Genomic DNA, 14,680 nt, shown 5'->3' on the forward strand with positions numbered 1-14,680 from the left:
GACTTTCTTTGCTTCCACGCATCTCCACAGCACACTGCTGAAAGACAAAGTGAATGTGATTTTTTGGCACAGTGGTCACTGTGCAGGAGCATGGGAACAGCATGGGAACTAGGGATGCTGCAGGTGTTACAGCACCCCTATGGGGAAGTTCTCATTTTTTATTTAAATAAGAAAAGAACAAATCAAACATAGCAAAAATACAATATAGGTTATATCATGTTGTGTGTTATAGTTATAACTATTCTATGCATTTCATGGGTTTGGGACTGCATTTCTTCGCCGGCCGGCGGCTGTGCCACGCGCACGGAACGCACAGAACGCACGCACCGCGTGCCCGGAAGAGGTGTTCCTTATTTCAATTTCTGAAAGGTGGCAACCCTAGGTTAGCCAAGAGGCAGAAATATAAATGACAGTCTTTGCTACACATACAATACCAAAACAAGCCACAAGATAGGTCATCCATGATACAATTCAATAAAATAACTCCAAAGTGATACACTTTACAGTGTCTGTGTGTGTTGACACAGTACTAACAAAGAAAGTAGCCAAGCTGAGACAGAGAGGAGCATTGCGTTGTGGCGGACATCTGCTTTTAAATCAAAGTAAGTAAATATTTAAATGCTACACTCTTTACATTGTAGATTATGCATAATTCTGTTACCTTAATAAACACTTTAGGACTAGAACAATTGTCTGGTTGCCTATACAGGGGCGTCAATTGGGTATGGCAGGGGTATGCAGCTGCCATACCCTGGGTCCACGGAGGAAAATAAAAGTTACCTTTAAATATAAATCCATGAATGTCTCTTTGTCTATCTGTTCTGGTTATTATGTTGTTAAATTACAGTAAATAACTACAAATGCAACATTTAACAAAATGGTAACTTTAACAATGTATTATAATGATATTCTCCACACTTGTATTCTCCCCATCTTGACAAAATGGTATATTCCCAGGTTTCGCAGGTCAGCTGGACAGGTGCAATTCAGTATTGTTAATTGTGGCACGTTTACTAACATGCCAACTTAAGTTTAGCTGCACTTGAACGACCGTTCCACGCTGCCATATCCAGCCCAAGAAACCATAGAAATTGGGGGAAAAAATAGAATGTACTTATTAAAATAAATGTATCATGCCTGTTGCTAAGGTATGGCAACATGACTGGTGTCGCTTGCGTGCAAGACACCAGTCATGTTGCCATACCTTAGTTTTTCTGGACTGACGCCGCTGTGCCTATAGCAACCACACTAAATAAGTATCACCCACTTCGCTTGGTATCAAGCTGCACCACGACACACGTGAATATCTCCTTGTATTGGCCGTTCCGTCCATGACGTTAGTTATCTCCATATATGGAGTTCCGTGCTCATACATACCGGTACACACAAAGCCGGATGTAGGAGTGGTTAGCACAGCTCAAAAAATAGGTGACAAGAAGTGATACAGGGAGAGAGGAGGGTGTGAGGTGGATACCAGCGCTCAGTCTATTTTTCTAGTGTCTCTTAATCCACTGTTGACAATAGCTGTTGAGTAGGTCAACAACACATGCAAAGAAGCTGTCTGGAGTAGCGGTGTGTCGTTCATTAGTGATTCGTTCATAAGAACCAAATCATTAGCAAAACTTGTTAACAATTTGTTCACGCTCTTAAAATGTTACATTCGCACTATTGTTCACCCCTCCCCCTCCCCACAGACACCGCAGAATGGTGACGGAAGGTTGGTGAGTGAGCTCAGGCAGCAGACAGACATCCTTTAATTATTTGCCATTTGAATTGAAACAAAGAACTGTGTTTTTGTTGCTCCTGGACAAAAGACAGAAGTGACCCATCAGCACACCACATTTTAATATTTTAGTATTTTAGTATGAAAGGAATAAAGAAGATGCGCTTGAGTCCAGCCTCCCCAACGATCAATGCATGGACTGGAGTGAAATCAGTGAATGGGCAGTAATGATTTGCGAACTAAGCGCTGCATAATTTGCTATGAAAGACACACACACACACACACACACACACACACACACACGAGTGCCGCACAAGCTTGTAGATCTGCTATTTTTGAAAAATCATGAAAATTAGGTTTTTTGAAAAACCTATGTTTCTATGTCAATGGTGCTCAAACTTTTTCATGTGAAGGACCCCCAAAATGATATGTATTTGGCCACCGAACCCGTCTTAAAATATCTAGTTCCAGGGACCAAAATTTGAGTTTGCACACATTTTCACAACTTTTCAAAAATAGCAGATCTACAAGCTCGCAGCGCAGCACTCGGTGTCGCGCTGTGAGCTTGTATATCTGCTATTTTTCAATAGCTAAAGTATAAGGCCCCTCCACCTTGGGCCTTAGTAACGGGAGGCTCTCTCCATTCCGACATGTCGCCACTCCGAAATTGACTTCTTATTGTCGGAGTGGCGACACTCCCATGGGCCTAAGGTTTAGGGTTAGGGTTAGAGATAGGGTTAGTGTCGGAATGGAGACATGTCGGAAAGGAGACATGTCGGAGTGGAGAGATGCACTCCCTAGTAACAGTCCCACTTTCCCACCCCCCTTGTGATGCCCCTTCTGAAGCCAACAACAAACAAACACCATCATCTGGACTTTGTCCCCTGGACCAAGGTTCGACCAACACATATATTATACAATGACAATATATTTTCCTCAGTAGGGTCTTGGAGTGTTGGAGAAGATGGAGAATCTCATCGTGTCCATGTTGTTCCTGACTGCCGTCATCTGCCAGACCACAGGACAGCAGGCACAGGACTACGACCAGCTGGACCCTGGCGTGAAGACTTTTGTTGACCAGGCAATTCTTAAAGCAAATCAAGAAAATTCTTTTGGCCATCTGAATTTCCATAGAATAGAACATACTATTCCACAGGTAATGTATCTTTAGCATTGTATTCAAGTTTTCAATGTTTTCATGAATATAGCCATAGGCGTAGTTTGACATTTGCCCTAGGGGAGGCAGCTTAATTGTGCAGCAACATGTCAACGACATGTCAACTTATCAAACAGTCCATGACCACGTTAGTGTACCAAATAAAACACAAGTATAATTATGTGCGGTATAGCAGTGTATCATTTTACAAATTGTTTTCATTATTAAGTAAAATAGCTACTTTCATTATTGGTATCACAGTTGCAGCCTACAAGAAATTTGGTATGAGTTATATTTGTTTAAGAAGTGCCAATAAGAATAAACCATTTGATAATATCTGCTATAATTTCTAAATGGCTACAAAACATGTTGTTTGATGCAGGACAATAATTATTTTAATTTTATTTTATTTTAAGTATTGAACAATAAGGGAATATCATTGAATAATAATACTTAAAGTGCACCCCGATAAACTACGCCCATGAATGTAGCTTTATTTTACAATAATGATTAATGTAACTGCTGGTAACTTAAAGGGATGGGCCACCCCCCAAAATGTGTATATATATTGTTTCGTTTTTTGTCACATTCCTAAGCCAATAATTGGCAAATAATAATTAACTAGTCCTTACCCGTTCAAAGATATGAGCTCCGAAATGATGTGCAGTGTGTGGGTTATGGGGTGTGCACTGTGCACACAGTATATGAGGGATGGAAAGTAACTTTCTGGTGCTTGCATGATAATATGTAGGAGCATCAATGTAAGAAAGACCCGTTTCGTTTAAAGGCTACAGAGATACTGTGTACCGATCTACATGACAACATCTGAAAGAGGGCCAGCCAACACCCCCCAGCAAAGATACATACATACTGTGTGTCTTGTACTCGTTGCAATTTTTGGACTGCCCTTACAGCAATGTTGATTTTGTTGACTAAAACTAGGATGAAAAATGTTTTAGTCAACTCAATAAAAAAGAGTTGTAGAGGCCCTCATTGCGCGCTATAGAAAAAGCGCTGCTGCTGCTACTCAAAGATTTGCCATTTCAGATCATGACAAGTGAGAAGCCAGTGGGCCAATTACATGAGTTATGTTTCGTTGTTGTCGGGTGGAAACCTTGTACAGTATGTCCAAAACCGTTTGTTTTGTATTTATCATTTTGAAAATGATTTAAACTAGTGAAAACACCCGATCTACAAGCACACAACGCCTCGCACCGCAAGGCGTTGTGTGCTTGTAGATCTGCTGTTTTCACTACTTTTGTGCGACGGCCTTTTATGATGAAGCAGGGCTTTACTTTGCGAAGAAATGTACAAATTTGAAACTTGGAGATACAAGGTTTCTGCCCGACAGTGACGATTTACTTTGTTGGCCGCCTAGCCCCCAAAATGGAACGAAGGCTGACATTATTATTATTTTTTTTTTCCTAATGACCGGCCTGGACCGGCCGGGAATGAACCGGCCGTTCGGGAGTTGTCCCGCTTTTCCCAATGGCCAGCACGTCCTGTTTGGTGGTATGGTCCTTTGAATTGGCGGGCTTCGACCACAATTCCTTTTTTCTTTTCTTTTTACGTGGCTGTTCCTTTGACTATTGGGGAAGCGGTTGCTCTCAAATCTGCTCTCTGAGAGTATTAGGTCACCTTATGTGCTCATTGTAGAACATTGGCTGATCACCACCTGTTGGATTTCCTACTTGTATTTTCCTACTTATAATTTTTGTTAACAAACATCCAGTTTTTCAGCGCACAGAAAACAAATGCCTAAGGAGGACAACCCGGAAAGGGAGAGAAAGGCAGTTCTAAACAAAGCAAATCAAATCCACAGAGTAATGTGTTGATTATGTCATGTCCTGTTCTCTTGTAGGTTCCATCCCGGGTGAGAATTGATGTGCGTCTGAAGAACACAGAATGCAAAAAGGTTGCCAGTAATGAACACAGACATCGGCCTGAGTGTCCATTCAAAAAGGTGTGTGAAATAAATTATACAATATATTGACAATTTCGTCAACAAATAAAAACTAGACTAAAATGTCAAAAAAAAAATTGGGGGGGGGGGGGGGGGACAAGTGGAGAAGAGATCCAGTAGAACTAAAATACACGTAATTTTATGTCCGGGTGTTGCACTGTAGATCAGTAGATCTACAAGCCCACAACCCATCGCAGAGCACCACGTTGTGAGCATGGAGATGGGCTCAGCCCTATTGGCACGACAGGATGTGTGTTGGTCTGGCAAGTGTTAGCCTAGACTAACATTTTAGTCTAGTTTTTATCTGTTGACGAAATGTCAAATATATTTAGTCTCAGCTTTGGTCTAGAGGTCTTCACGGGTCCAAAAAAGCGAACCAAAATCGAAAAGTACCATCAAATTTCGTCCGATTCCGACCGGTTCCGAAATAATAATCACATTACAAAACCAAACCCGAGTGGCCCCGTAACGGCCTCGTCCGATTCCGTCCCGTTCCGACGTTCTTTCTTTTTTTACAGACCGAAACCCGTGACAATCCCGAAATCCTTTTTTTCCCCGAGGTTCCGAGAGACCCGACCATTAAATCATTATTAAAATGCCCTTTCATGTACCGAGATCCCTCACTCACAGCAGCTGTGCGGCGTTCGCTGTTAACTGATTGACAGGCAGAAGAAGGCTGCCAAGGAATCTAATATTAACGAAACAAATGCCAGGGATAAAGGAATACTTTTAGGCTATTTTCTATCAACAGAGGTAAGTCCATTTCTGTTTGTTTGTCATGGTTTAACTTGTAGGCGAGTGCGTTCTCACCAGCCTGACGGGCGACAGCAGGTAAAGCTCGCACACACATGCATTACGCACGCACCAAGGTCTTTTTTCCCCCCGCTGTAAATCTGATCTTAGACCAGCATTATCATCTCACAGACACAGTTACAGCCATTCTTCATGTCGCTGCCTTGCGGCTAATGACAGACCTAAATCTGAACTTAGAAAAGAGATGCCAGCACTCACTTTAGAATGAAATCTTTCTTTTTTTATTACAAGATGCCCCAGCAGCAGCAACAATCGAACGTTTCGACCCGGGTGGGTATTCCTCAGCGTGTATCTGAGGTTAACTAGTGTCAGTGTCACTTATAAAGGGGACCTGGGTGCATCACACAAAACGGTCCGAGCGACATACAACATCCGTTTAGATCACTTCTTTTTTTAAATTTTTACATTTTTCACATTCCAAGAACAAAATAAAAATAAAAAACAATAATAAAACCAGTATCAAATACATTTTTCAACAGTTTAGAAAAGTTACTGTTAAAGAGAATCATAGTCTGTGCAGGTCCCAGACCCCAATATAAAAGACAGACTCAGACTTTTCTAAAGTAGTACAGCAATAGTATGTTTCGCAACAACTCGTATCAACACCGTAGTGTTGTAGAAGCAACAAATAACTCCAATACAAAGAGAAGCTCTGTTTTCTAGTTGTGTAAACCGCAGAACAACAATAGTACTAGTAAATAGTAAATATTAAATAGTAAATAGACAAAATAGTAAATATAGTAAATAGACAAGATAGTAATAGTAAATAGTAAATAAGCTTATAGGAAACATCCCAGTAATAACTCTTCATTTAACCCTTTTGGGTGTTCCGTTTGCAGGTTATGAATCCACCAGGCTTCTCTTTGTAAGAGTAGTTTTTCTCGATCACCTCCTCTTTTAAGGGGTTTTACCAGCTCAATACCCTGGAACCTTAGTTCGCAAATTTTATGCCCCACTGCATTAAAATGTCTCGCCACCGGCGATTTCTCATCTTTGTTTCTAATATTACTTTTATGTTCAGAGATTCGGATTTTAAGTTCTCTCTTTGTTTTTCCCACATAACACAAGCCACACGGGCATTTCAGCATGTATACTACACATTTAGTTTTACAGGTAATGATGCTTTTGATGTCATATTTCTTTCCAGAATGTGGGTGTAATATGTGATCACTTTTGATCATTGCGTTACAGTGCACACAATTGTGGCATGGGAAATTTCCCGTAGTTAAATCTGACATAAAATGTTTAGGGGGGACATAAACGTCTGCTCTAACAAGGGTGTCCCTAACATTTTTAGCACGTTTGTGTGCAAAAATGGGGGGCTCCTTGAACACATGCCCTACAGTCGGGTCACTAGAAAGGACATGCCAGTGTTTCTTCACAGCATTCTTAATGTGGACACATAAAGGGGAAAAGGTTGTGGATAAAACCATCTTAGACCCACCTCTTTTGGCTGGCTTCGGGGCCAGCAAGTTGGCTCTATCTTTAACTCTAGCCTTATCTACATTCATGTTTAGAAGTTCGTTACTGTACCCTTTGGTTTTAAACCGTTCACATAGATCAAAAACTACTCTTACAAAGAGAAGCCTGGTGGATTCATAACCTGCAAACGGAACACCCAAAAGGGTTAAATGAAGAGTTATTACTGGGATGTTTCCTATAAGCTTATTTACTATTTACTATTACTATCTTGTCTATTTACTATATTTACTATTTTGTCTATTTACTATTTAATATTTACTATTTACTAGTACTATTGTTGTTCTGCGGTTTACACAACTAGAAAACAGAGCTTCTCTTTGTATTGGAGTTATTTGTTGCTTCTACAACACTACGGTGTTGATACGAGTTGTTGCGAAACATACTATTGCTGTACTACTTTAGAAAAGTCTGAGTCTGTCTTTTATATTGGGGTCTGGGACCTGCACAGACTATGATTCTCTTTAACAGTAACTTTTCTAAACTGTTGAAAAATGTATTTGATACTGGTTTTATTATTGTTTTTTGTTTTTTATTTTTATTTTGTTCTTGGAATGTGAAAAATGTAAAAATGTAAAAAAAGAAGTGATCTAAACGGATGTTGTATGTCGCTCGGACCGTTTTGTGTGATGCACCCAGGTCCCCTTTATAAGTGACACTGACACTAGTTAACCTCAGATACACGCTGAGGAAGACCCACCCGGGTCGAAACGTTCGATTGTTGCTGCTGCTGGGGCATCTTGTAATAAAAAAAGAAAGATTTCATTCTAAAGTGAGTGCTGGCATCTCTTTTCTAAGTTCATTCGTTCCACGAGCCGTGCACCCAAGACAACTATTTGATGGAACTGTGTTTGACGAGTGCTCCTCTCTCTCTCTTCTAAAGAGACCTAAATCTGATCCTAGGTCAGCCTAAACACAGCACAGCACACACGTTAAACACAACTCGCAGTTCGTTTGTTCCGTATCCTCATCATAGCGCAGCAGCGGTCGCCAGCGCACACACACACATTGATTGATTGCTTGCTTTATAGTTTGCATAAAAAGCAGAAAGTACACACACGTCACACACACAGTACGGGTCCTATCGGGTCCTCTCGGGTTATACACATGATGATTACAGTCCCGAGTTCCGAAGTGTTCCGAGGGAAATGCGACCGTTTCCAACCCGACTCCGAGTGATTATGATAAAACACTGACCGAACCCGATACGGGTCTCTCGGGTCCTCGAGTAATTTCGGGGTCGGGGCCCCCGTGAAGACCTCTACTTTGGTCACCACCAGCGTAGTTTGTATTTGGTTTTTGTTTGGTTTTCGTCAGCGAAAGCAAGGTAGTCGACGTACATATTTCATCATCGTTGTAGTCGAGGAAAGTAAGCCATTCACCATGAGAGGGAGTTGGTTGTTGGCTGATTTACCACTGTTTCAGGGTTGTGGCACGAGGTGAAGCCGAGTGCCACAAACCCACGACCCTTGAATGGTAAATTGCTTTTCTACCACTTCTACCATATAAGTGAAAGAAAACACAGTTGTAACTTGCAAGGTTGTTTAGTTATACAACTGCAACACAACAGTGGGCGGGGTCCATGAGCCAACTCAAGGTTGTTGACTGATTTACCACTTTAAGCCAATCAGAATCCAGTATCTGAACATGTGACCACAAAAAGTGGTAGAATCATCACTATACTGCAGTGCCATCTAAATGATGTTGATGGTGTGCACTGTTCCTTTCTTCCTTTAGTCAGGAGTGTCGCACCAAATTCTGGGCCCTGGGTACAAGGATTCACTGCGGGCCCCCATGAATGTTCTTCATAGGGGGAGGTGGTTTAACCCATTTAGACTGTCAACACATTATTACGCGTTATTTTGTGCTTAAACTATTGAAAAATAGCAGATATACAAGCTCACAGCGCGGCTGCAAGCTTGTAGATCCGCTATTTTAGAAAAATCGTGAAAAAGTCTTTGAAAAACCTATATGTTTCTGTCAGTGCCAGTGGTACTCAAACTTTTTGTGAAGGACCCCCAAAATGATATGTGACTAGGGGCCCTATTATGATCCAGGTCTTATGCCTTATGCCTTAACTTCTTTGCCTTTTTTTACTATTTTGTTTTTGTTTTTTAAATATTTCAAATAGCTGATCTGCAAGTTCACAACATGCAGATGTAGATCAGCATTTGAAGTATTTAAAAATGTTTTTCAAAATAGTGAAAAAAAGGTAAAGAAGTTAAGGCATAAGGCATAAGAACTGGATCATAATAGGGCCCCTTGGTCTGGTACTTTGTTCCTTATGTCTGCATTGGTCATTTTTCTTTTTTGTACAGATTATCCAAGTACAGAATCTAAGCTTTCATATAATGTATCATTTGTTGAAATTGGAGCATATTTGAAGAAGTTATGGACATTTTAAACTTGTTGCACCATAAAACCCAAAGTGCTTAAAAAGCCATTTGAATGCAAGGAACATTTTGACACCTCTAGGTAGCCAGAAGTGGGTGTGACAATGGGAGGGACAATAGGTACTTACCTACACCCCTAAATCACTCCCCCCAAGTCAAACCACACCCACAGTGGTATAGCTGTCAACTTCAAATTTACTTTTATTCCACTACAATTATTTAAAACTACTATTTAGTAGTAGACCTGTGGTAATATATTGTGCTATAGTGCTTGCAGCCATGTCAGAAATAGTGGCCAGTGGTCTTTTCTACCTCCTCCCCTCCTTATATGCTTATCCTGTCATTTTCTTCTTTTTGTAGTTTTTATTTTTCACTAAAATAGTGTATTACAAAAGTACCTACATTTTATAATTAAAGTTATACCATGTAACTTTTTTTATAAAACAAATCTTAAAATTGTCCTAACTGTTAAATCGCTAAAGTTTTAGAACCCCCACTCTGTTATTTTCAGCTTCTAAAGCCTTCTCTTTATCTGTTTTCTATGATCCCTACCGGGGACCGGTTTTCGCGGAAAAATTGCGTCATCACACTACCGGCCAATCACAGCGAGGGTTATACACTGCCGGCCAATCACAGCGCATCTTGAAGTGGGGTCGCTATGGCGGCCATATTTGTAGTCGCCCATTTGTCTCTATACTCAAAAGGTAATCTCGCCTACCAGGCAGGGTGAAGTAGTCCGTTTCTCCGGAATGCCTGAACGCACAGGAACCAGGGACCACTCTAAAGAAAGCTCTCTGCGATGTGGAGGCAGACGCGGGGGTGTGAAGGTACGAAAAACGGCCGAAAGACGCGGACACGGCCGCGGTTTGCTATAGGGCTACTGACCACTAGTTGAGCATCTTACACAGTATAGCTTTAAGTAAAAGTATCAATACTGCAATGTAGAATCACTCTGTTACAAGTAAAAGTCCAGAATTAAAAATGTACTTGAGTAAAAGTACAAAAGTATTGGTATCCAAATGCACTTAAAGTACCAAAAGTAAAAGTACAAAATGTTTGAAAATAGCAGATCTACAAGCTCACAACGCGTCGCACCGCAATGCGTTGTGAGCTTGTAGATCGGCTATTTTCAAATAGCCTTGGTATAACATAGGGCTAAAGTGGTTTATGTATGTTTTAAACTTTAGTTATTGCTTTGTAGATTTTGATTTTAATAGTCCAAAACATACATTAACCACTTCAGCTGTTATTGTAGCCTATAGGCCTACACATTTTGGCCATTTGAAAATAGCTCACATTGTGAGCTTGTAGATCTGCTATCTTAAAAATATATTTATTTAATACCGGACTTCTACTTGTAACAGAGTATATCTAATTTGCAGTGCTACTGCCTACTGATACGTTTACTTAAGTAAATGAGAAAAGGAAAGTATTTCTTCCTATAGTGACACAAAGTTCTATGGGGCACCAGTTTTCGTCAGTCCACGTTGCTCTACGGGAATGCACGTGCGCAACACCGTAACTCGTGACCTATCGAAATTGGTCGGCTAACTGTGCTAACTGTGCTTCATGTAACTTCATCAGTGTTTGTGTAACTTCAGTCAGAAGGATAATCTGACGGTTCTGACAGGCTTAACCGCCTCGCGTTGTGAGCTTGTAGAAGAGCAACAATAGAGCAACGATTCCAGTTGTGTATACGATGCCTGCGTTAGCCTGCAGCTAGCGCTAGCTAACGTTAGCGTTAACCGTTAGCCACTGCTTCTCATAATAAACAGCCAGCGCTAGCGTGAAGCTAACGCTATAGCGTATCTCGCAGCTCGGCCACTAGTCTGTAGTATAACATAAAGCCCCGCCGTTCTCGAACGCTTCTTGCCTTTTGTGAACATTATATCCAAAAAGTAAAGGTCCTATGCCGGTCTCTCATCTGTTTACTTCATAAGCGTGGAAGAAAATCGAAGCAGCTTGTTGAAATAAAGTTTATATTGCTCATTTTGTCAGCGGGTCCTTTGTTTTTAGACACGCTACCTCCCCTGGTCACGTGGTATAGACACAACGAATAATAGAGGGGAAAATAATGCACCGGCTGACAAAATTAGTGATATAAACTCTTTATTTCAACACGCTGATTGGATTTTCTTCCACGCTTGAAAAGTAAACAGTTGAGAGAAGTGTATAGGACCTTTACTTTTTGGACAGAATGTTCACAAAAGGTAAGAAGCGTTCGTGAGCGGCGGGACTTTATTTTTTACCACAGACGAGAGGCTGAGTTGTGATACGCTGTATAGCGATAGCTTCCCACTAGCGCCGGCTGTTCCATTACGAGAAGACATCATCGCTGCGTCTTTCTTTGTGTGCCCGAGAGCGACTCAGAGAGTCAGATCACGACGTATAAATCAAAAAAATAAATCCTTCCAGAATACTGTCTTCTGCAAACCAATAACATTAGCGAGATGAAGTTAGTCACTAAGAGTGTTTACACACTACAACCAGACGCACCACGCTGTATGGGGCGGTGCTCAAAGCGTGAAATTCGAGACAAAGAATTCTCAGAGCGCAATCTCTCCTCCCCCAAAAACCACGTACAATTCATTCCAAAAGCAGCCTAGTTTGACAAATAAAAGTAGCCATTGTAGAACTTTAAAACAACTATCTTTTGACATGAAACCCTTGTTCTAAATTCGAACTTGTGTGATAGGAAAAAAAATACGAAAAATACAAAAAACGACATTGACTTCATTTTCTCACTTTTCTACTGTTTTAAAATTGCCGACATTTGGACGGTTCCTCCAGCCTCAGTCACATATGTATTAGGCCACGGACCCCCATCTCAAAATATTTAGTTCCAGGGACTCCCCCAGAAGCAAAATTTGAGTTACATATGTTCGCTAAAGAAATACATTATATTCAAAGATTTGCACACATTTTCAAGACTTATACTGGTGATGTACTTAATTATTTTGGAGCAGATTCCAGTAGTATAAATATTATTAAAAGGCTGTGTGTGTCTGTCTGTCTCTCCGATCTCAAAATGTATCTCTTTCTCTCTCTCTCTCGTCCTCTCTCTCTCTCTCTCGGACTTCAAGGCCATCGGAGAATCACCAGCCCCCCCTGTGAGTTTCAATCGGCCCTATACACACGCGCACGCACACGTACTGTATAGACAACCATATAGATCTATATATCCTTAATCGTGGTTTTAGATCACAGTTTTTAGTATCCTCCTGATGGCATAATTGCAACCTCCTAAACAAATGACAGTATATCTTTTCTTTTGGAATTAAATATAAAATGATGTGCAGATTAAGCTAGTAGTGTTTAAAGTTGAAAGGAGCACTCTCAGTATTTCTGCATCAATAAGGTCTGTTTTTTTCCCCCTGTCTGTCTGTCAGCTCGAGGTTCGATGTATGGTCTGCCCGAACGGTGCTGAACAATATGTCGATTGTATTCGCAGAAAAGACCAGAAGACGGTGAATATCTCTTCTGTCTGTCTGTCTGTCTGTCTGTCTGTCTGTCTGTCTGTCTGTCTGTCTGTCTATATATATATACCGGTATATATATATATATATATATATATATATAAATATCTATCTATCTATCTATCTAATTTATCTGCAAAACCTGCATTTAGAACATAAACTAACTTTGTTCATTAAACTGTTCATTACATTATTACCACATTTTCTTTCATCTCGCTTTCTTTCAGCGTGTTGCAGAATGGAACAAACACTGTTTCTCTGCGTTGCCAGGGGCCGTCAGCATAGCAGCCAGTACTGATGGATCAACTCCTGTTGAACCAGGATGTCTGGGCTGTTTTTGATGGTTAAGCTATCAGGGGTCTTCAACGTTTTCAGGCCGACTAAGGACCCCTTAGTCGAGAGAGAGATGAAGCAGGGACCCCCACAACCCTTTCATAGATTCCATATAGTTTCATCGTTTGACAGCACAATCATCTGTGTATTTTGGTTTCATGTAAATGTGTGTTTTCAGATATTTAACCACTTGAACGTCCTACATACATACAAAACCAGATGTAGGAGCGGTTAGCACAGCTCAAAAATAGGTGACAAGAAGTGATACAGGGAGAGAGGAGGGTGTGAGGTGAGGATACCAGCGCTCACAGCCTATGTTTCTACTGTCTCTTAATCCACTGTTGACAATAGCTGTTGAGTAGGTCAACAACACATGCAAAGAAGATGTCTGGTGTAGCGACGTGTCGTTAATGAGTGATTGGTTCATAGGAACCAATTGACCTGTGAAAGATTCCTTCACGTTCTTAAAATGTTTGCGCTATCGTTCCACAACTCCCATGTCCTGCATAAACTGACGCTTCATTTTTGCTACTTTTGTGCGACAGAAGGACGAAGTAGGGCATAATTATACGAAAAGAGTTAAAATACTATAAGAGGTTTCTGCCTGACAGCATATGTATTGTAGCCCTCTGGAGTGAGTGTGGAAACATAGTGGCCCTCTCCATCATCAAAGTTCTGAACCATAGAGGTTTAACTTCACAGCAGGGGTCTTTTCACAGCTCCTGTTGCTGTCGTTAGGCAACACCTGTTCCGAGGTCTATTTCCTCACTATTCTCTTTCTAGCTGGTTCAGCAACACCAACAGTTATATGAGATACTTAAAGTGTGGTTCCTGTGGAAATAAGCCTCGGCTTTCTAGGATCTCCTTTTAGTTGACCTTGTACCAGTGATTTGTACTGTCATGAAACTGTACTTTTTTCTATTGCAAACTTCTAATAAATTCTTCAATCAATCAAAACAAAACCATTGACGTGGTCTATAAGTGTAACATGCCTGTGCATAGAATATGAACATTCAAGGATAGCATCTCTTTTAGAGTCGACACTATACAAACTGTCTGAGATTGGTTATATGCCAGTGGTTCTCAACATGAACGTCGTTGGGTCGTTGTTTTCTCACTCAACAGTAAACAAACCAACATAAAGTTTAAGTGCATAGAATAGAGGGTATCTGCACATTTCTAAAGTGACAATTTAAGGATTTTTTATTTAAATACGACAAATTAAACATTGGCCAAATTCTCAAATAGAGGCAGAAATTGTGGACATTTTCACAATAGAACCGTGTTATACAAAATGTAATGTAATGCCTCAATGTAATGCCTCAACTCTTAGTGCTCGTCAGG

At 40.7% G+C, this 14,680-nt stretch overlaps 1 protein-coding gene across 1 annotated transcript; it reads left to right on the plus strand.

Annotated features, from left to right (window-relative positions):
* The first annotated feature begins 2,633 nt into the window (after window positions 1-2,633).
* Window positions 2,634-14,298, plus strand: LOC308299406 (uncharacterized protein). Its single transcript, XM_080743181.1, has 5 exons — window positions 2,634-2,879; window positions 4,741-4,842; window positions 12,611-12,637; window positions 12,917-12,994; window positions 13,231-14,298. Exons 1-5 carry the CDS (start codon window positions 2,688-2,690, stop codon window positions 13,342-13,344), a joined length of 513 nt encoding a protein of 170 aa, XP_080599307.1. The 5' UTR covers window positions 2,634-2,687; the 3' UTR covers window positions 13,345-14,298.
* Window positions 14,299-14,680: the final 382 nt, after the last annotated feature.

This window comes from Nannobrachium achirus, assembly GCF_963921795.1.
Source record: "Nannobrachium achirus genome assembly, chromosome: 15".
NCBI lineage: Eukaryota > Metazoa > Chordata > Actinopteri > Myctophiformes > Myctophidae > Nannobrachium > Nannobrachium achirus.